We start from the raw sequence: 22,242 nt of genomic DNA on the forward strand, positions 1-22,242 counted from the left end.
TGATATCATTAATTTATAAATTAGAAAGAATGGGTACAAGGCTGCTACCTTGAGACAAACAGTAGTAATTTTCTTTTTTACTTTTTTTTTACCGAGGAACAGCAACTATTAATATAAGTAAATTTAAAGCGGTGTGCAAGATATGATATTCCCCTACCAAATCAACCGTTCAAATAACTTCAGCTCCAGCATGTGACCCACGCACGCGGCGCGGGCCACGCCAGAAGAAGACGTCGTAGCCGACACACATCATCGCAGTGGAATCCCTGCTCTCTACGGAGAAAAGGCACCTTCCGGCTAGCGACGATACATCCACAACACCCAGTCATTACACATGATGGCGAAGAAGCGCGAGAATCGTAGCGGACACAGCAGCCCTGGTCAACGCGATGGCGACGCAACTGCTTCACCGTCCTCAACAACGCCCGGCTCTCAGGTCGCCAACGTGTCTGTGAACGGGCAGAAGCAGCGAGAACGAGGCACGCGTCGCAAGAAGCACCACCGTAACGAGGTATCCACAACTGCGACGCCAACCTTGGCAGAAGAGGCAAGTCAAGACAGCAGACACGACCACAGACAGGACAAGATGGCGGCCGCGCAAGCAGAGCAAAATCAGGCTTTGTCACGCGACGAATCCGCCGGACGTAAAACGGCCGCTACTAAGAACAGTATTCCCGGTGGAACCAACGGAACCGACGAAGCAGCACCGTTCGCAGCGGCGGCCGCCTCTGACTCCGCCAGCGGGGTAAGCAGTCACACAATGAACATGCTTTAATTGGACTGCATTTCGAGTTCTCACTCACGCAATACAGCGCGCTGCACGCAAGACGGAAGCTTAACTTCAACTAATTATTGCGGAGGTGGGCGTGTCACCTGCTCGCTTTTCGCGAATCCTATTAGAGAGCGGCGAGCTTGGAAAAAAGAATACGTCACACGCACACCGCTGGGCGACCCTAGCGTGAAGGTCAGTTCAGTCGCTCAGTCGTGTCCGACTCTTCGTGACCCTATGGACCATGTCACGCCACGCTTTCCGGTCTCTCACTATCTTCCTAACATCACATAACTTCATCTGCAGTGCCTCGAGGATGCCATCTAACCATCGCGTTCGCTGCCTACCCCTTCTCCGGCGACCCTCAACCCTTCCCAACATCAAATCTTTCTCCAGCGACTCCTCTCTTCTCATCAGATGACCAAAGTAGCTTAGCTTTAACTTTAGAATTTGACCCTCCAATGAGCAGTCAGGGTTTATGGTCGACAATCATCGACTGATTTGATCTTCTGGCAGTCCAAGGAACTCCCAAGAGTCTTCGCCAGCACCAAAATTCAAACGCGTCAATTCTTCGGCGGTCAGCCTTTTTCACAGTCCAACTCTCGCATCCATACATCACAACTGGAAAGACCATAGCACGAGTTATACGGATCTTGGTTGGCAGACTAATGTCTCTGCTCTTTACTAGGCGGTCAAGGCTAACCATTGCTCTCTTTCCCAGAAGCAGGCGTCTCCTAATTTCATAGCTGCAGTCTCCTTCCGAGGTAATCTTGGAGCCCAAGATGAGAAATTCTGTCACAGCTTCCACTTCTTGTCCATTGATGCTCCAGGACTTGATAGGGCAAGACGCCATGATCTTTGTCTTTTTAATGTTCAGATTAAGCCCAAACTTCTCACTCTCTTCTTGTACGCGCATCAGAAGTCTCTTGAGTTCCACTTCACTTTCTGCCATTAAAGTGGTATCATCCGCATATCTAAGGTTGTTGATACGTTTTCCAGCAATCTTCACTCCAGCTGAAGACTCGTCCGGACCGGCCTCCCTCATGATGCACTCTGCATATAGGTTAAATAGGCAGGGCGACAGTATGCAGCCTTGCCTCACTCCTTTCTCGATCGGAAACCAATCAGCAAGACCATGCCCAGTTCTGACTGTGGCCACTTGCCCTTCATACAGGTTCCTGAGGAGATAGATGAGGTGAATTGGAACTCCCATCTCTTGGAGAGCTTGCCACAATCTGCTGTGATCTACGCATTCAAACGCTTTCGCATAATCAATAAAGCAGAAGTAGATGGGTTTCTGGAATTCTCTTGCTTTTTCCATGATCCAGCGAAGGTTGGCAATTCGGTCTGTAGTTCCTCTGCCCTTGCGAAACCCAGCTTGCACGTCCGGAAGCTCCCGATCCACATACTGCTGCAGCCTACCTTGGAGGATTTTCAACATCACCTTGCTAGCATGCGAAATAAGCGCGATCGTGCGGTAGTTGGAACAATCTTTGGCACTGCCTTTCTTTGGAATGGGGATGTAAACTGACCTCCTCCAATCCTGTGACCACTGCAGGGTTGTCCAAATCTTCTGACATAATGTATGCAGAATGTTAACAGCGTCATGGTTGAGGTTTTGAAGCAACTGAGCTGGAATGCCATCAATTCCGATAGTTTTGTTCTTAGAAAGGCTGGCTAAGGCCCATTAAACTTCACTCTTGAGGATGCCCGGCTCGAGATCGGTAATCACAACCGTCTTATGTTGGGTTTGCACATTCGGGTCCTTCTTGTACAGTTCTTCTGTGTATTCCTGCCACCTCTTCTTTATCTCTAAGGCTTCAGTGAGGTCCTTGCCCCGTTTGTCCTTTATCACGTCCAGCTTAGCACAGAAGCTTCCTTTGATATCTTTGATTGTCTTATACAGATCTCTTGTGTTCCTTAATTGGCTGTTGTCCTCAACTGCTTGGCACTGTATGTTCAGGAAGGCATTCTTATCTCTCCTTGCTATTTTCTGAAAATCCGCATTGAGAACCTTGTATCTTTCTCTTTCCCCCATAACTTTTGCTATCCTCCTTTCCTCAGCTATTTGCAAAGCCTCTTCAGGTAACCAGTTTGCTTTCTTGCATTTCTTTTGCTTTGGAACTACCTTAGTAGCAACTTCTTGTATTAAATCACGAACATCAGTCCACATCTCTTCGGGCTCTCTGTCTGCTAGATCTAATTCTTGAAATCGATTCCTCACTTCCACAGCATATTCTAATGGAATTCGATCCAGATCATACCTGAAAGGCCTTCTAGTTTTCTGCGTTTTCCTCAATCGAAGCTTAATTTTGGCAACAAGAAGCTGCTGATCGATGTCACAATCGGCCCCAGGTTTTGTTTTTACTGCTTGTATAGCGCTTCTCCATCTCTGTCGGCAAAGAATATAATCGATCTGATTCCTGTACAGACCGTCCGGTGAAGTCTATGTGTACAGGCGCCTCTTGTGCTGTTGAAAATGAGTATTCGCTATGGTCAGGTTGTTTTCTTGACAAAACTCTAATAGCCTATGCCCAGCTTCATTCAGCTCGCCAAGACCGAACTTGCCTATAATTCCGGATATTTCTTCACTCCCGACTTTAGCATTCCAGTCTCCTATGAGAAAAACGACGTCTGATGATGGGGTGCGGTCTAAAAGGCATTGTAGGGCAACACGAATGCTTCTGCTGTCTGTCTTGATGTGAAGTGCAGTCAGAGGACTTTGCACCGCAACGCCGTTTAGAGTCACATCTGCGGAGACCTAAAAGCTGATAAGACTGCTACACAAACGACAAGCTAGTGTGAAAGTTAAGAAAATTCGTAGATCTTTAATAACCAAACTGACCGTTTAAACACAACTTGACTTTTTTCTGATGCCTGCCAAAACGAAGTACAATGCTTTCGGTGAAACAATCTGCATAAGGTTATGTAACAAACGTCATGACATCTATTATAAGCCGAAAAGAAGATGAGGCTAGACAGAGAGCATCCATGCAGCATCCGGGCAGACCTCATTTTGTCTGTTTAAAAGCTACAGGCGCTGCCGGGATCAAACCTAAAGGGGTAGGGTCGATCCCGGCCACAGCGGCCTGATTTTCATGGAGGCTAAATGCATGGCGCCCATGTATACTGGACATTGTCAGTGAACTTTAAAGAATGTCAGGTGATAGAAGTAAAGGTGATAGAAGCTCTCCACACGGCATTCCTGATTGCCCATGCCGCTCTGGATGTTAAACTCTGTATAGCATACCGTATCGTACTATACCATACCATCTTCTGCAACTGTGAACTTCCAATTTACTCTGCAACTTCGGTCCCTGGATCAAAGCAGCTCGCCTATAGTTCTCCGGCTGACGCAGTGATGATGGTGGCAGTGCTTGAAAATAATATGCATACGAAGGCATGATTGGGCCGAGCACTATGGGGCCGGCCCTCACAAGCACTAAGTCAGGTTCATAGTACGGGACCCCAGTGGCGTCGGCCGCTGCCCGGGCAAGCTTGAACAAGGCCTTTTGGACCTGTAGGCCAAAGCAGCCGACCATGGTCGCCTCCCAGTCCTCAAGGGTGGGGTTGGGGTGAGGGAAGATAGCAAGGTTGCATGGGCAGGCCCACACCATGTGGTAGATGCGCGAAGACTACTCCGCGCAGTGCGAACAGCTACCTGAGAAAAGAACGGTCGAAATGTTTGAGAGCTGCTGGCCACAGCAAAGTATTAGTATAAAAATGAAACAGATGCAGCTCTTTTTCCTTTGAGAGGCCGCTCACCTGGGCCTTGATGAAATTGAGGCAGCTGACGCCGCTGCCACGGGCAGAGATAAAGTCCATGGCCAGATTGATAGTGTAAAACAATATCTTTGAAATAGTATGCCGTAGTGAATTCGTGTTCCTGATTGTTGGGGCGGGAAGAGAATGGCCGGTGAGCGAGCGCGCGGGCAGCGGCGTCAGCTGCCTCATATCCCTCGAGGCCCATGTGAACAGGAGCCCAAACAGTATTCCGATGAGCGGGGCTCCGGGTATAGGCTCTGTTTTCGAGAAGGCGGTAGGCTAGATGTACGGTACCCAGCCCTGCTCAACGTTCCGACAGGCCCCTCGCGAGTCGGAAATCATTGTTTTGGAAGCGGGATCAGATGCAGCCAACGCAATGGCGACCTCCTCCGCTTGTGTTATGTCACGGACTCGAAAAGCAAGGCCGTTTACTGCTTTGGATTGGCGGACGACTGCGGCTGAGTACCATCACCCATGGTGAGGGCCGAAGGCGTTCACGTAGAATAGGCCGGATTTCAATCCATAGTGGCGAGCCAGGACTTCCGCCCGCGCCAGGCGCCGGCCATTCTGGTCCTCTCGGGTCATGTTCGCTGGAAGAGGGCGCACGGAAAGGGCGCACCTCCACTGGGATTGAATGCGTACGCGCTCTTCCATGAGAGTGGTATTTTGGATATGTAGTCGGGCAAGCAGGCGGCGACCGGACAATGTCTTCGAGAGGCAAACATATTGGTTGGTCAAGTGGGCGGCAGGGGCAGGCCACTGATCGAGCGCAATGCGTCTTTGCCGCAGATGTCGTCTTCGCACCGAAAACACTTTTTGTTTTTTAATTTTGCGGACTTCTGATATGCGGACTCCTCAACTGCGAATTACCGCCAAGGTTATGCTAATGAATTCGTCTCTGTTTACGCAGCGGTTCCCTTAGGCGCAATGCTCGTACTTGGTTCAATTCACTACAGCTTTGTCTCCAATTACTCGCTAGCGCAATCATCACGATGCACATCTACAGACTCTGGACATATTTTTCATTTATTTTTTCACAGCGTTCCTTTGAAACTCCACCTGCATTTTTTGTGAGACATGAATGAAATTTGATCTTTCTTCATTCGAAGCTGTCGTCAGCGAAGGGAAGCTTGCGGCGAAGGGTTGCCGCAAGCTTGTCAGATCCTATAAACCAAACCATATATAGCAGTGTCACTCTGAAGCGCGTAACTCACCGTTATATGTATGCACGCAGCTATCATTTCTGTTTTCATACAAGTAGTTAGTATCATATTTAAGTTTTAATATGGACAGAGCTAGCTAAAACGCACGCACTTAATAGAGTCCGTTCTTTGCTTCGTCTTCCGTCTGTTTCCGCTGTTATTTTTCGAGAATTAATTTTTGTCTCCAATGTCACGAAAGGTAACATATTTACTGTTCGCAGGCATTCCGGGGAGAGGAGAGAGGAAGCCTCGGCAATGTCTTGCACGAAGACGCTCCTCCACCGAATCCGGCCACCAAGTCAAACAGCCAATCCACGATTCAGGCCATCGTCGTCTGCGTCGCCCTTTTTTTTCTCACCTTATTGCTCACAAAAAACTATTTGCCGATGAGAGCCCTCCCCATAAAGTCCTCGTTGGTGGTTGAATCCGTGTGCCACACGAACGAATGTCTGGAGTACTCGAATCAGCTGCAACGATCCCTCTCCACCAAAGCCGACCCATGCTACAACTTTTACCGCTACGTTTGCGACCCGCAGGGTGATACGCGTCCCCGCGAATCCAAAAGCCTTCTGACGCTGACCAGAGAGCGCCTGAAGATGCGCATACTGCGCAGCTGGCTAGACGGCAGTGACGACGCTATCACCCCAGGCAGCGTCGGCGAGAAGTCGCTGCGAGCAGGTTCACTATTCCGTTCCTGCGTGTTGGGAAACCGATTTCGAAGCTTCTCTTCAGACGGGATGTTCGAACTTATAGCGCTCATGAAAGAACGAGGCTTGACATGGCCTCATGCTCCGCAATCTACACCGTCAGCAGAGGAGCTCTTGGACGTCCTCATCGACTGGGCTCTCAGCTGGAACGTAGACGTCTGGTTCTCGCTGCGTGTCTTCCTCGTCGATAAGGTCGATCGCAGGGTCTTGTTTCGTATCAGTCGTAGTTCAATACTTAGGCGATGGTCCAAGGAGAGAGCTGTTTTGGAAGGTGCGGGAGAGTACCTTGCCTTCGTGACCGCTTACGCCAGAGAGTTCGGAGCCAACAATAGCGGTGAAATCGTCCGCGCGGTGCACGATGTTCTCGAGACGGAGCAGGAAATTGAGTCGATTTTTGCCGAGTACGAAATCGGGAGTGTAATCGCTAGGAGTGGTTTTGAAGAAACGGAAGCGGAGGTCGAACGCTGGAGGAACGCCGTCCGCCGATACCTGGGACCATCCGCCTATAATGCGACCAATCAAGACATTGTGTTCGTCACCAGCCAAGGCCTGTTCGCTGCCGTGGCGATTTTATTATCCAGAGTCGATAAGAAGGAGAATTACTACTCTGCCATAGGCTGGACAGTGGCCAGAGAAATGGGTCGACTCGTGAGCAGCAGCTTGAGGGCACTCCACAGCATGACCAGCGCAGAAATGGTGCTCTGGTGTTGGAGCAGGATGGACAAGGTGACCAAAAGCGCCCTGGTCGAGCCGTTCTACGAGAGTACGCTACTGGGGCGCGCTATGGCGACAGCGACACAAATGTTTAGAATACTTCGTGGTACAGTGTCTCTGGCCCTCGCGGAAAACTCGTGGATGGACAAGCGGGAAAAAGAAATCGCTTTCTCAAAGATTGCGACTGTCTCACTCAGCCACAGTTCCTCCAGAGGCTTCGCTCCTCGCGTTCCACGTGCGAGTCAGTTAAGAGATAAAAACGAGACTTTCTTCGCCACGTGGAAAAGAGCTTTCATGGTGTACCAAAAGGTAAGATATTGCTTTTATTTGTCACACACTGCCGCTTCCGTTTATTGTCCCCTGCTTGCGTAGCAGGTATGTATATGCGATTTTTAATGGTGACAGTTTTCTGTGCATAATGTGCGGTTGTTGAAGCCGCAATTGTCATCGCAGTGGCAAGACAAATCAGTTTCTCTTTTCACACAGTGCTATTTCTGATAGAAATTGTTTGTTTTCACATGTTGCTTCACGCTGGTGTCAATGAAACATTTGTGACCGAATTATCTGAGGTGCTACCTGCTAACGTGTCTTTGCATACCTGAAGTGAAGTGAATGCCACCCCATCTACCGCCCTTCTCACGTACTGCCTTCCAGGGCAATGGGTATAAGGTTCAATATTAAAACAAATCCTGACGCTACTCAACGTGCTTTCTAGTCACGAAAATTATGACATACTAGGCTCGAAAATATACACTATAGTATGGTTACACCCCATGTGACAAAATTGTTGACCCACTTCTGTCATGCGTATCAAGTCTCACCTAACTCCTGCACTTTTCCCCTTTGTGTTCCTCGAACCCAGCTTCCCCTAGAGGCGAAGGCGAACGTGCACTCCCGCGAGTTGCTCGCCAGAAATGCCGCCTTCGACGGCAAGGAGTCTGTGGTGCGGCTGCAACCGACGCTGCTGCAGATGCCTTTCTACGCGGACACGCTATCCGCCACGCTGCAGTACGCGGGCCTGGGATACGTCATCGTGAACCAACTCCTGCATGTGTTGAGCAACGTCTTCCCCATCATTGATCAAGATCCGCAAAGTCCAGATGAGCACAATGAGTAAGATGACGTGCATTCGAGTACTTTCCACGTGGTTTTTTTGCTATCGGACAATTTCTGCACGCAGGATAGTTATGCGTTTACTCGTTGCCTTTGATGGCGCGCGATATACCTCTAGGGGAACAAGATGAAATTAGGAGAAAAAGAAAATGCAACTGCCACTGCCAGTAGATTGATTGATTTGATTGATTTATAGGAAGGGAAAGGCGCGGTAACTGTCTCACTTGTTTTCTGCGGACACCTCAACCGCGCCTTAAGGGAAGGGATGAAGGTGAGAGTGAAAGTGGAAAGAGAGAAAGAGGAGCCGTAGTGGAGGACTACGGAGTAATTTCGACCACCTGGGGATCTTTAATGTGCGCTGACATCGCACAGCACACGCGTTTGAGTGGTCCGCTGTTTATCACGCTATTCTAACGGAGCTCTGTCAGATGACAGCACTCCCGGGGACATATTTGATCAATTCAGTGCCCTTAAAGATCTAAAAAACAGAGCGATTGCAAAAATAGAGCACTTGCATCTGCCAGATTGAGAATTTTAGCACCACAGACGTAATGGCATAATAGACATAGCACTACAAAGCAAGTGCACCAACCAAACTTACTTACCTATCCCTGCTTCGGCACTCTGTAGCTGTCGTTCTGTATGAAGCATCATCGAGCTTTCTCGCATGCACGGCGCTTACGCATAGTTTAGGTGTAAAAAAGTTAAGGCACTGGCTGGGAGGTTGCATCAAAAATAATTAGAGGGTCTCTTAGATGTCTCTTAAGAGGAGAATGGCGAAAGCCTACCCTTCCTATCCTGTAATTTGCCTCCCATCGTTAGCCTCTTGTCGGCATTTGTTGCAGCGCTACATATAATTATAACTGGTTTACAGTAAAGGCGCCGTATCTATCCCATTTTCTCCGGCAAGTGTGAGTTTGGACGGTACACCATCGCTCCTGTCGCGTGGCGTTCCTTGGCGCGCTTTCAAGTGTGGCATTGCAGACGGCAGGGACGCGTCCCGCCTCGGCCAATCAGAACGCCGCAATAGCGGGAAACACTTTGTCCACGACAGCATGAGCCATAAAAGGTTTTCGCCTTAATACTGTCGTACTGTCCAAACTTGTTTCAATACACGACTCCAGAAATTAAATAAACTTCACGGAAGGCTACCGAACTGAATAAAGGTGCTAAATTTCGCAGCACGTATGCAGAGGTTTGTCTGCGTGTTCTCTAGAAGCAATTATACGTGTTCCCTCCTTTCACGTATCGGTTGATTACGAGTGTAAAAATGCATTTGTACATCTTGTTGTTACTTTGTTGCAACTCCGTAGTATATGTCCTTAGTCTGCTGCACTTAAACTGGGCGTAAACGCCGCGCGTGAGAGAAAGCGCGATCACGAACGGCAGCCTGCACTGTAGCAGGGACAGGTTGTCATCGTGGTTCGTACTGGCTTCGTTCTACTCTTGACGCACATCTATCCTTCTTCACCAGCGAAGCGTATATACATCTCTCCTAGCTTATAGTAATATCACGGGAGCAGACGATTGTTCAGCGTCTCATGCAGTACCGCAGAAATGAAGCGCCATGCTAACACTAATATGTTTCCTCTCTGCGATCTTGTATAAAACTCTGAACTACCATCCGGTCAACCATACTCAGAACGATAGCCGCAGGCATTTTCTGAGAAAGGGGGCATTTTTTGAGAGAGATACCGTAATTTTTCACATATAATACTGCATCACTATAAAACTCAATGAATCCACAATCTACCCTCGGCAGGCGTCTTTTTTCTATTAACTTTTAAAAACACGCAACATTCGTTGCTAAGTCAGTCTGACTAATTTTTGTGAGCACAGGACGATCTTCAGAAGCAAATATTGGTGCGTACCGGAAACTTAGAACAATTCCATTATTATGTTCATAAATATAGTGTACGCTATTCCACAGTTACCTCACAATTACTTCGAAAATCGCAGTGCAGGAAACGTTTTAATAGCCCATTTTCGCCAATCATTGGAAACATAGTCTATTACCATCAACACGTGCACAACAGTGTCATAATATCCCACAGTGCCTCCTAATTGAAAGTAGACCCAGAGTCCTGGACCCTAGATCTGGTGATATTACTAAATAATTGCTGTGTGTACACGCATCGTATACTGTTCTTTCAACGTTCAGTAACTAATAAACATTGTGAGCAACCTCATAGTATAACAAAGGCTATAACGGTTAAATAATAACGTTTGCTAAGTGCTCACAAAATAACGTTTCGCCACATTGCTCGTCAGATGTTAGGGTAAGGTTTAACAAAAATGTCACTGTACCTTTTTGTGAGAAGCGTAATGAATGAGGTCAAAATTTAGAACGTATTACAAACCAAAATTTAAAACTGATGCCGAATAAACACTACGAAATGGAGAAGGTACACATGTTGAAATCTGAACTTACAACTGCAGTTTGTTAAAGAAACAGACCACTTAAGACTAAAGCAAATTAAAAAGCTTGAGCACGGTGCGGGGGTATTGATGAAGCGGGCGTCAGTTTCTTTGCTGTATCCGCGCTACAGTATCTCTTGCTGGGCTAGTTGGTCTGACATTGTGTTTAACCAAAGGAAAAAAACAGCGCTAAATATTAGACAGAACACACAGAAAGACGAACGGGACAGGCGCTGACTCCAACTAAGTTTATTGAAAGATACGTGTATCTTTCAATAAACTTAGTTGGAGTCAGCGCCTGTCCCGTTCGTCTTTCTGTGTGTTCTGTCTAATATTTAGCGCTGTTTTTTCCCTTGGTTAAACACATCCGCGCTACACTAAGGTATTTGCACATGTACCCGCACATGTACCCGCAACGCCTTCTGCTATTGGCTGGTCTCGAGAGCCACTTCCAGGCGATGGGAGAAATTTCCCGCAAAACCAGGATCGGTACTACGCGATTACAAATCACCGCAAATCGTTGCCACATGTGGTTAGCCCTTGAAACTGCTCTCAAGCGCCGCAGTTTAAAATATTCGGTAGATGGAATGTCGCAGTTAGCACCCCAGCCACGCAGCGCAGTGCTATGTAAAGCGCAAGCTAAACTAGAGCAACGTTCCCAAGTGCCTTCGCGAGCGAAGAAAAATCACCTGTGTGACGTCAGCACCAGCACTTGACCTCTGGAGTCGCTCATCAGTGACGAGGAAACACGACGCTTGCAGACGGGGCATCGCTCCTTTCAGCGTCTTTCTTCAAGACGCTGAAGGCTAAATATTATGGCTTTCATTTATTCCCTTTGTAGACCATCCAAAAAGAATTCTGAAAAACGGCATTCGTATTCCGTCCTGCTCGTTCCGAATTGTTTCTTCTGGCAGACAGATATATGCTTCGTGGTACCTTTTAAGGCGCACTTCTGTGAGACAGTATACATGATTGCGTATCGCTGCAACACACTGTTTACCAAGGAGGTCGTTAGGGCAGGCTATAGAATTTATCGGTCACATTACGTCTGCGACCACCTTTCAAGTAGTTTTCACTGATTTCCTCGCTTTTCATCACATCAAGAATAACGCGGAAAAAGCAACTATCACATGACAGCCAGTATGTGGTTAATTAATTAATTAATTAATTAATTAATCAATTTATTTATTTATTTATTTATTTATTTATTTATTTATTTATTTATTTATTTATTTATTTATTTATTTATTTATTTATTTATTTGTGCTGTTGACTACGGTCAGTAGTCAATTGAAAAAGGGTATTTTGGAGAAGGCACTTCAAGAACCTTATACTTTTGCTTCGTCTGAGCAGATGTGTTTTTGAAAGTAAAAGCGCTTCTGTGCGTTATACTGAACACTAAACTTACAAAGCGCGCGTTGTGCCTTAAAAGACACCTGAGCTATAACCTGCATCTTAATCAAAAATGTCTTGATACAGGCTCTGGCTATAGTGCGCAGTGGATTTTCTTTTTTTTTTTTTGCCATTTCTCCTACTCCAGGGTATTGCAGAATTGCTTGCGTTATTATACCTGAATATTTATATACGCAGTTTTTATCAAGGGTTTTGGAATCCAGGGAGTTTGCTTCTAAACCATGTAGTAGAACTAATTTGGCTTTCGTGGAAGTCCTACTCATCCGACAGGAGAGGACTAAAAATTGTTTACCTTCAGGCGAATTGCTACCCTGCGAATGCATTAAGAACAATACGGGGTGACTCAGAAGCAAGCCCCTTGGGCTTTGAGCTTTTGACGAAAACTGTACTTGTATTTGTATCAATTTGGCTTCGCAAAACACTGCCTTAAGCCAATGTACCCTGTGGGTTGTAAGGTTATAATATGTAAATAAATACGATTTCTCCGCTTAGTCGCAGCTGACTGTTCAAACCGCCGACCCCACTAACGTGATCGTGATCGGGCCGTGCTCTTGGGAACAAAGGAACAACACGCGCTGACAACAAACAGGCATTTATTGCTGCAATAACAACAATGCCAGCTAGCAATACAACACGCTAACTAATCGGTAATCCGACTCAACAGCAAGGCCCATGCTAGGATAGGGGATATCTCAAGGCTGCATGGAACGAGCAGGCGGAAGAAGTCCCGCAAGGCGCCTGTTTCTCATATATCATTCTGCGACATATAACTAAGTCATGTCCAAGCACAAGTCTGTGGAGATTCGGTTTTTTTCTCAAATGCTTCTTGCGTTGCAAAAGAAAGAAAAAAGTTGTCTATTACTGCAGGAAGTACGATCAGCGCGTCCAGTGTCTGCGGGACCTCCATCGACAAGAGAGTGTGTCGTTTGGCCACGCCTTCGGCGGCCACAACCACACGGACTGGTTCTGCGACTTCGCCGCTGTTCCCCACCTATACGACGTCGTGTTCGGGCCGCGGGCCGTACCTCTCCACGGTCTGGAGCGGCTCGCTGGGCTTGAGGAACTAAGTCCAGAGCAGCTCTTCTTTGTGGGGATCTGCGCCACGCTGTGTTCAGACCGCGACTTCGACAGCAACCCGGCACCTGCTGAAGCAAGGTGCAATGTGCCACTCATGCACATGCCAGAGTTCCAACGCGTTTTCCAATGTCCCGCAGGACTGCCCATGACCCCGGCCGTGCGCTGCTCCTTCTGGTGACGCTGCTACGAGCTGGCGCAATCAGTTGCCCAAGTCAGCGAACGTTGCGGCAACAGCGCTACTTATGATACTATGCCCAGTTTGTATTCACATTGGTCTATTACATGCTGCATATCCCTATCGCTGTCGCGCCGATGTACTTTGCCGACGAGCGACAAAGCACACGCGCTTGTAGCGAAATCTTTTTCATCACGTTCTTCAATAGCTTTTCAGCTCAGAGGAAACGAATCTCGCAACATCTCTTATAAATAGGATGACATACTTGAACTCCAGTATCGAAAGAAATGGTGGCCCAAGCGACACTACTTTGTCCCTTAGCTTCTGCTTCTTTTTCTTGGCGAACTCATGAATTCGTTGCGCAAGTTTCTACAGCTCGGACGCTGCAGTCAACGCACGCGTTCGCGAAAGCGGGCTTCACTGCATTTACACCTTTCTTGAGGGAAAGCTTTTCCCGTCCGGCTAGAAGTGGTGGTCGCGAAGCGCCCGTACCCTTGGTGGATATGCTTCTCTCTTCATCGAACGAACGAGACATTTCACGGGCTTCCGACATCAACTGAAAAAACGCGTTTGTGGCAGTATATTACCATTCGTTATAGGTAAGAACACTCCCGCTTCTACCCCCCCCCCCTCCCCCCAATCTAAAAAAGAAAATGTACAGTGTTTGCATAAAATCGCTAACATCCCGGCGGCGCAGTCAGCATCTCCTTAATCTGGGCGCAACGCATACAAGAACAGTATTATTCAAATTTCGGTTGCCATGAAGCAATTATTCGCAGCTAATATTGAAGTGAAATTATTCGTAGTATGTGTATTCGCAGGCAGGCAGCATCAGGTAACAAGTTTCGGTTCAAACCTGTCCTCTGTTTACGTCGGCCCGTCTTGCACACTTTTAGATCCGAACAACGGCATTGTTCCCTATTTTAAGAGATGGTGCAAGTAGTGAAAGAAAAGATCAAGAGCATTTTAAAACAAGTAGGCTTGTATCTGGTAAAACTTCAATTTGGAACGGCTTTCTCGTATTCTGCAGCAAGAGCCCGGTACTGAGAAATAAGTTAAAATGTGAATATGATGGTGTTTAGCTAATTGTGCCCCTGGAGATCAATAAAACGACAGTGCACTGAGCAGCTATTTGAATATATAGCGCAATGTGGCAGGTAGTGCTTGCACTTTTCGGTCTTTATCTTTTGAACATTCGGCATACTCCTTTCAGTGTTCAATTAAAAACTCAGATTCTGTTTTTTCGGCATATATTGCGTGCGGATCAATTACTCTTTTTTTCTTTTTTTGGTGATGCAGTGTTGTACTCCACTCCATTAAAAGCATACTCAAGGCTGGTCTCGACTGTTTTGTCAGCCTGAGCATTTAATTTTCCTGCCTTTAAAGCGGGGAAAAAATGCTATCACCAGTCATAAGTAACAGAAGTCGCTACAGTCGTTAAACAGAAGCGTATGTGGAAGTTCCAAAAGGTAGGTCGCCATATTAGTTTTGGGCTGTTGCATGCTAAAAGTGCCGCTTAGCCATCTCAAGTAACCATGTCACTACTTCTGAGTGTCCTCTCATACATCTGAGCAACTAACCAAGTTAGTGCTGAATGGCGATCGTCAAAAGTGCTGCGCTTGTAGACGACATTTGGCATCCCCTCTTCAGAGGCAAGTAAGGTAGAGGAGCAAACACGACGACAAAGCGCACAACTGCGCTACTTACTCCAATGGCGCCCGAGCTAAACAAGCGCCGGCTACCGCACTTGGATACTAGCGACTTAAGGTCCATTGCGCGCTCGCAACGGGCATCCGGTAAACAGGTATACGCTTATACGCTGTTACGGCTGCGCTACGTTAAAACCATCGGCTGACTCCTTGGGTGGAAGTATACTTCCTGCTCTATATAGCCAGCTAGCAGCGGCATACATGTCAAAAATAATGATTTCTGCTTTATTAAACCAAATTTCAGCAATTGAATTAAACGTACTTTTACCTCTCACACATTTATTTTTTTATTTATTTTACTGTCTGAATCTTAGTTGTAGGCAGTGAGCCGTCTTGGTTAGGTCTAAATATTTTTCTAGCACAGCTGTCAGTAGATTACTCCCGCAGTTCCTCTTCACCTGGCCAACATCGTGACATCATCCAAGCGAGGGCTGCATGTGACCCTTCGCCGTGACGCGTATCGCCGTTCTCCGAAAACTCTAACGGAAGTGCCGGGTAAGTCATCAAAAAAATGAAACACAACAAAGAGCAAGTCAATAAAGCCTTACGCTTTGTTCGAGCATGCCGTGCAGTAAGCAAACCGAAATGCACTATAAACGAAATAGTTTTCTGGATTAAACTAACAGTAGAGAGCTTAATACATCGGTTGCGTTCATCGCGTCATCTTTAGTACTTTAAACAAGTTATCTTGGATATCGGCGTGGCAGCGTATTGCCAAACCATATCCCGTAGGAGCACTCAAGCAGACGACGCTGTGGCGTAAGATTCCGTTTTCTCAACGGACGGACGGACGGACGGACGGACGGACGGACGGATGGATGGATGGATGGATGGATGGATGGATGGATGGATGGATGGATGGATGGATGGATGGATGGATGGATGGATGGATGGATGGATGGATGGATGGATGGATGGATGGATGGATGGATGGATGGATGGATGGATGGATGGATGGATTGCGCCATTGCGTCATTGCGCCCGCCACCACCTAAGCGGTGGCGGGCGCAATGACGGCCTACAACAGATACAAATTCGGTGGCTAGCTAGCCCCGCCGCAAGCGGCGTTAACCTACCGTCCCAGCCCCGTGGGGCCAAGAACTGCCACTCATCTTTGATGGCGTAGCTGCAGTTGCAGACGCTGTGAATGTAGTGGGTTGGAAGGTGCATGTTAACATAATTTTGGTGGCAATATCAGGCGCAGATCCACCATTATATAAAGGTGCAATGGGAAGAAGCCAACTCAACAATCTCTTAAATGCGAATTGGCTTTCATGCACGAATTCGAAGTATACATGCCAATTAAGAACATTTTTTTTTTTGCTCATATCCGACGTTGACAGCCGCCACTTTAGCGTTATAAGTGGCCCTTAAAATAAAAAGTTTATTAGTTAATTTGAATTAATCGATTCAATACGCAACCATCTGAAAGCGACCTTGAAAGCGTAGCTGCGGCGGCCACGCGCGGGTCTTACGCGATGGTCGCAGGCTTTATGGGATGGGGACACAGTGCGTCGTGTGGTGTCCGCCTTGCTTTCCGCATAGTTCGCGTTGAAGAGAGTGGCAGCACGAAGGTAGCTGCTACTGTCGCCCTTTCTCACGCCGGCGTTTTCACAGCGAGTATCCACGGTAATGAAATTAGGTGCGTCTATTTGTGCGCGCGTGACGTCATACTTGTCGATTTAGTTTTCCAACGTGTTCCTGTTGTGGCCTTCGCCCCTTTTCAGCAAAAAGGCGACTTGTTTCTAAACATACCTCACAGTGCATCAAACTACGCCATGGACATGGATTAAGTCGTTTATTTACAAGGTAGGCAAACAATTTCACATAACTAAAGCAAAAATTACTGTCAGCTTCACAACTCGAATTATCACTCGTTACTCGCTGACGATTTGCTTCATCTGGGCGTTCGAATAAACAAATAGACGCGTGATGGTTGTGGTAGACTACATATATATTTTGTAAATCTTGTACTTAATTCCACTAATATGTTTATCATACGAAAATTTTCATTTTTATCTATTTTTTTACTTCTTTTTGAGCCAGAGTAATGACCTTTAATTTTGAGTGGAGAATAACTGTTTCGCTATGCAGGCAGCTAAAATACACATTTCGGTATTGATTCTGAATTCTTCCTCTATTGTTCTACTCATATGATGCTGTCGCGACCACAGCAATGGCCCAAGTGCACATCCCAATTTTCGCGAAGGGTAAATTTTACTATATATCTGTGACTGAGCAAATGTTTGATTCCCTTGCATGACTCATTATGTACAGTGACTTTTGCTTCGATGAGTAGATGTATTAGAGACATGTACGCATATTTATATATCTTGTTGCTAGGTCTTGTGTATACATGCAATGAACGGTTCCAGTGAGATTTGTTCCTCATTACAAAGCTGTATCACTGCATTTGTAATATTCATGGTATCTTTGCATTTCTAGTGTATATTTTGCAGAGCTCCTGCTTTTTATATGTGATCTCTGTTAATTGCGACATAGTGCAATTCAGTGCAATAGCATGGCACTATCGGTAAAAGCTTATCCCGCTTAATACATTAGAATGGACAATGTCAGATTTTTTCGTGGCCGCTGCACATGTACAAAACCGTAAATACCGTTCTCGAATGACAAAGATTCATTAAAATATTTATCCTCAACTTTCCCATTACATGGCCTTTACATTTTTCATAGCGGCATTCATTATTTTGTGGGTTTCGAACTGGTACATTTATAAAGTTCGCGTGACATATTTAAATAGCAAAAACCTGGCAGCGTTGACATCAGGTGTTTCTGCCAAATTTGTAGAACATACGAATGTCTTCTTTTATTTAATATATATATAGCATAAGTAAATAGATGTACTTGGTTGCTAGAGGTTACATACAAGTGAAAAATTGCTTCATACTGTTTCCAAGTTTATTTGGAGTCGACGTTTCGGCAGGAGCCCTGCCTTTCTGTAGACTGAGGGTACATTATTCTTGTTCGTCTTCTTATAGCGTTGGCAAGAGGTGATACAAACTATATATATATTGTCTTGACAGTGGGCAGCATTCAAGAAATCGTTTGCGACATCTAATACGCAATAGCAATGACAGTGCTGTTGTATATTCGACTCTCTGACAACTTTTATATGGAGAATGCCACGCAGTGACGTCAGCCCCCTCGAAGAAACTTTCTGGCTACGCCATCGTCAAATGTAAGTCCGCTAAAACCGATTTTGCTCAATGGGAAGCAAAATAATATGTGAACACAACTCTGAACGCTGCACAAAATGCGATTGCATCACAATTTTGATACGACGTCATGCAATTTTCCGGCATCACTTCCTCTTCACGCCACTCACGAAGCAAACAAAGTTTTCGCCATAAATCATGAGCACTCTCTGACTGGTGGCGTTGGTTGTGAGCCAGTCTGTCCACAGGACACTGATTGGTCAGCGAATTGTGTGACGTCACAGACCACGTCATGGCCGAATTTGCAGGAACTGCCAACTTGGACAGCACATTTGAAATGGGAACCGAACCCAGTAGGGCCATTATTGGACCCTCGATTCAGATACGCTACTCCTAGACTATGCAAACACGTTTGTGCGGCTTAGTTAAAGCGGAGCTTTATAACTATGTCGCTCCTGCCAACTTAGGCGACACACATCAGAGTCCTCCTCACAAGCATGCACCTGGCAAGTGGTAGTTGGCACGTGATATAGTCATGCAGTGATGGGCTGGAAGCGATGCGGCGCCTGAGGCATATTCAGATGACGCCACCACGACTGCATACAGTGCCATAGCTTGGGTAAGAGGACATGTCATGAATGTTTAAATGCAATGTGTTATATAGTCAGCACTTTTCTACATTCTACAACATAGCATTACTCAGCACTTTACTAACAACACAGTCTGAGGTGTAGGGTGTGTACAAACATTACGCATAGCCATGATTCGATCAAGTCATTATAATGTTTCGTGTTCTCGCATGTAAGTCTTAAATTCCTCTGCCCAATTTTTTGTGAGAAATGTAACTTATTTGTGAGGATGTGTAATGTTTTAAAATCCTCTTACGGACATATTGGCGTGAATGATCGACACTTGCGATACATAGCAAAAGTTTGGTATTATAGCTTGTCTTCCGCTAGCAACAAGTAGTTTAAACTGCCGTAAAAATCCAATAGGGGCAGTTTGCGACAATAAATAGTAGAAAACTGCAAGCATCCCAAGGAAGGATGTATAGACACATGATTGGTACGGTACAGTCTTGCAATAAGAAAAAAAAAAAAAGAATGTGTTCATAAACATCTTTCTGTCGAAAAAATGTGCACTTACCCAAAATGTCTAGGTATAAACATGGCCGCGCCTCTCATTACGAAACATTTTGTCCCCATACGTGATCACCGTCTTTTTCTTCGCTCAAGGCCTTGGCATTACCTCACAGGTGTCGCTGCTTCATGCTTCCTAGAACGAACTCAGTTTGAATGACTCGGAACTGTAGTTAAAGCTTACAGGGTGGCAGAAGACCTGCAAAGACACTATGCACACTGTCACATATGGTGGGCATTGTATGCTAATTAATGTGTATACGTAGAATGCCACCCCTTTATTGGAAGTAGCTCGGTGTGGAACGCCCATTTCGTTGAACCAACTTTTTACCTTCAAAGTACGAATTAACATGGTTATACAATAAAACTCTTCTCAGGTTTTACTGCACCCCTCTATAGTAAACTTGGATATAGTAAAGCAGAACTGAAGTCCTAGTTCGTCTCTCAGACGACTGTTCATTTTCCTCATTTAAAGACATTTTTGATAAAAATCGTATCAATCGGTAAAAATCGGTTGCGTATATTATACAGTGCGTGTGGCAGTGACGACATACTTCTCATGAAATGACATCGCCGCACGCGTGCTACCTAGAATCGCATGGCAAATATTACCAGTGGCTTCTCGGCTAAGCCAAGATATATGTAGCAAGAGGTATGTTGAATATTCCCGGTGCCGCCTCCGCTACTGCAGTCTTCACGGCACGACATTTGGGCCATCCCACTGACAACGGGGGATGGACGTACACGGACTGGAATCACCCATTCTTCACCGCGGGGTACGGCTGTGTGCGCGTGTGTTGTAGGTGTGTTCGGTGGGTGGCACGCGAGAGGAACGCTCGTGCGCGTGCTTCCTTCAAGTGGTTGTGAGACACTCGGCGTTTACGGAGCAGTGCGGTGCATGGTTCATTGGGACGCTCTCCAACCAGTGTTGTAGTGAGTGCAATTTGGAGAATTAAAATTCATGTTGTTGTTGTTTTAAAAGTTCTCCCTAACGTTATAGAATAACGAACAAGGTACGTTTTCCTGGCTGAGCTTGTGGTCTTTGCTGAGTAGCAAAGTTCCAGGCGACAACCTCAGGATGGGAAGAGTTATGCCGGTTTCCATTGGACGAACAGGAGCACATTTAGCTGCACTAAAAGTGCTCTCGCGAGTTTCGGCACCTACCAGTGGTCGAGCAGGAGCAGTAAGTAGCGTTGTGTTTAATTGGCAGAGGAGGCGCACTTTTGGGGTCCCGAGAGCAGCCGAGAGCAGTCCTCGGTGCTCCGTCGCCAGCGGCGGAGTACAGGTACAGTGCCACTCTAGTATAGGGAGAACGGAGGAAGTCAAGTGACCTTTTTGACGTCACTTCTGGTAATTCGCCCGGAGCCCGGGCCCTGGGCAGGAAGGTCACGCCTGACGTCACGCGCTCTCCCTCGCTATGCTGAGCAGCGTGAACAGTTTGATCACATGACGCCTGACGTCTCCGAGCAGCAGAACGCGTGTCCCCAGTGCTCTCGTGCGCTGCTCTGGCTGCTCTTGCTCCTGCTCGCCCAATGGAAACCGATATTAATCAGTGGCTGGACTCTCTGCATCCGTGTCAAACGTTGTGATAGAGCCGCCTATTTCACCTTCGCCTTTTATACGCAATGCTGCGTATGCGCACCTGTGGGGTCTCTGGTTACCATGGTATCAATGCATGCGCAACTGCTCATTCACGTGACGACACACGCGGCTCCAACAGTGGAGCGGCCGCGCGGCCCGCACCTGCTGCTCCTCTCTGGTTGCTATGGTAACGGCGCACGCGCACAACTGGCTTCTTCCGGCCACCGCGAAATGCTCGACTGATAGCCCAGTGCAGCTCTCGCTACAAAAGAAAAAAAAGAAAAGCTCCGAGCACTTCTTTTTTTTTTTTAGTGGCTTCACCAGCTTCGACGAAAAGCCAGCTTTACGGAGGCCTTAAGCAGTGAGGGAAAGCATGCGACGTGTAAGTGAAAAAAGTAAAACTGCAGCGAGAAATAGTGAAGGGAAGAAACGGCCAAACATTCGCAGCACTGTGCAGCGCGAAGCGCGAGGCAAAAGTGACAAGAAGTGGAGGAGCGACGTGTGTGGCTTTGCTGCGCTTGCCTCTAACGCGTATTTATCTATTGCCTCTTAAATGAGAGAAACAGCGCAAGCCGACGCCGTGTTCATGCAAGGCTTTGGTTTATCATGAAATCAGACTTATTTGTATTCGTATCAATGCTGCATTCATGCAAAAGTAGTACTTCAACAAAGCAAAAAAGATGTCAGAACTGAAAAAAAAGAAGGAAATTTCTCAGAGATAAAAAAGGGATGGAAAGTATCTTACAGCATTTTTTTTTTGTTTCCACAAAACAAGACATGTTTAGTAAGTGGCCATTTAATTACCAGACGGCATCTTCAGTGCCATGTCATCATCAACAACTGATATAGTAAAGATTTTTGCTGGTCCGAGTTACTTTACTATAAGGGGGCTCAACTGTATTAAATAAACAAACCAAAAGCTTGGATACTGCTGACACTGTCACAGCAAGACCAAGTGACGTCGCTGAAATCGAGCTATCAAATGTTAATGCAACTGAAACCTTACTCGCAGTAATATACTAACATTGAGATGCATGACTAGGCTGTGTGACAGTCGAATGAATCTAGCCAGATCACAATGTGGGCAGCTTAGACCTCTCGAAAGCAATTTGTCCATTGGCCTTTGCCATATCCAAGTTGCCGAGTTCATTCCGGACAAATGTAGGTAGTGTCGTCGAGGTAGACATTCAAAACACACGCATCGTGTAATAACACTGGACGGTAAACGACAACGAAAAAATATGGGCGAGGTTGAATTCTGCTGTTCATCTTTATCACCACACA

At 46.5% G+C, this 22,242-nt stretch overlaps 1 protein-coding gene across 1 annotated transcript; it reads left to right on the forward strand.

Annotated features, from left to right (window-relative positions):
* The first annotated feature begins 337 nt into the window (after positions 1 to 337).
* On the forward strand, positions 338 to 13,356 carry LOC146199679 (endothelin-converting enzyme 1-like). Its single transcript, XM_084592175.1, has 4 exons — positions 338 to 745; positions 5,958 to 7,466; positions 8,020 to 8,270; positions 12,969 to 13,356. The coding sequence occupies exons 1-4, from the start codon at positions 338 to 340 to the stop codon at positions 13,354 to 13,356; spliced, it is 2,556 nt and encodes an 851-aa protein (XP_084448301.1).
* Positions 13,357 to 22,242: the final 8,886 nt, after the last annotated feature.

Source organism: Amblyomma maculatum, chromosome 2, assembly GCF_055883805.1.
Source record: "Amblyomma maculatum isolate TAMU_Amacu chromosome 2, ASM5588380v1, whole genome shotgun sequence".
In the NCBI taxonomy this organism is placed as follows: domain Eukaryota; kingdom Metazoa; phylum Arthropoda; class Arachnida; order Ixodida; family Ixodidae; genus Amblyomma; species Amblyomma maculatum.

What these genes read in the sequence shown, in the direction of transcription:
- LOC146199679 (XM_084592175.1), top strand. Translation starts at nt 338, where the DNA reads ATGGCGAAGAAGCGCGAGAATCGTAGCGGACACAGCAGCCCTGGTCAA. An exon ending in CCTCTGACTCCGCCAGCGGG is followed by an intron (nt 746 to 5,957) that starts GTAAGCAGTCAC and finishes TACTGTTCGCAG; the next exon opens with GCATTCCGGGGAGAGGAGAG. An exon ending in AGTCCAGATGAGCACAATGA is followed by an intron (nt 8,271 to 12,968) that starts GTAAGATGACGT and finishes CTATTACTGCAG; the next exon opens with GAAGTACGATCAGCGCGTCC.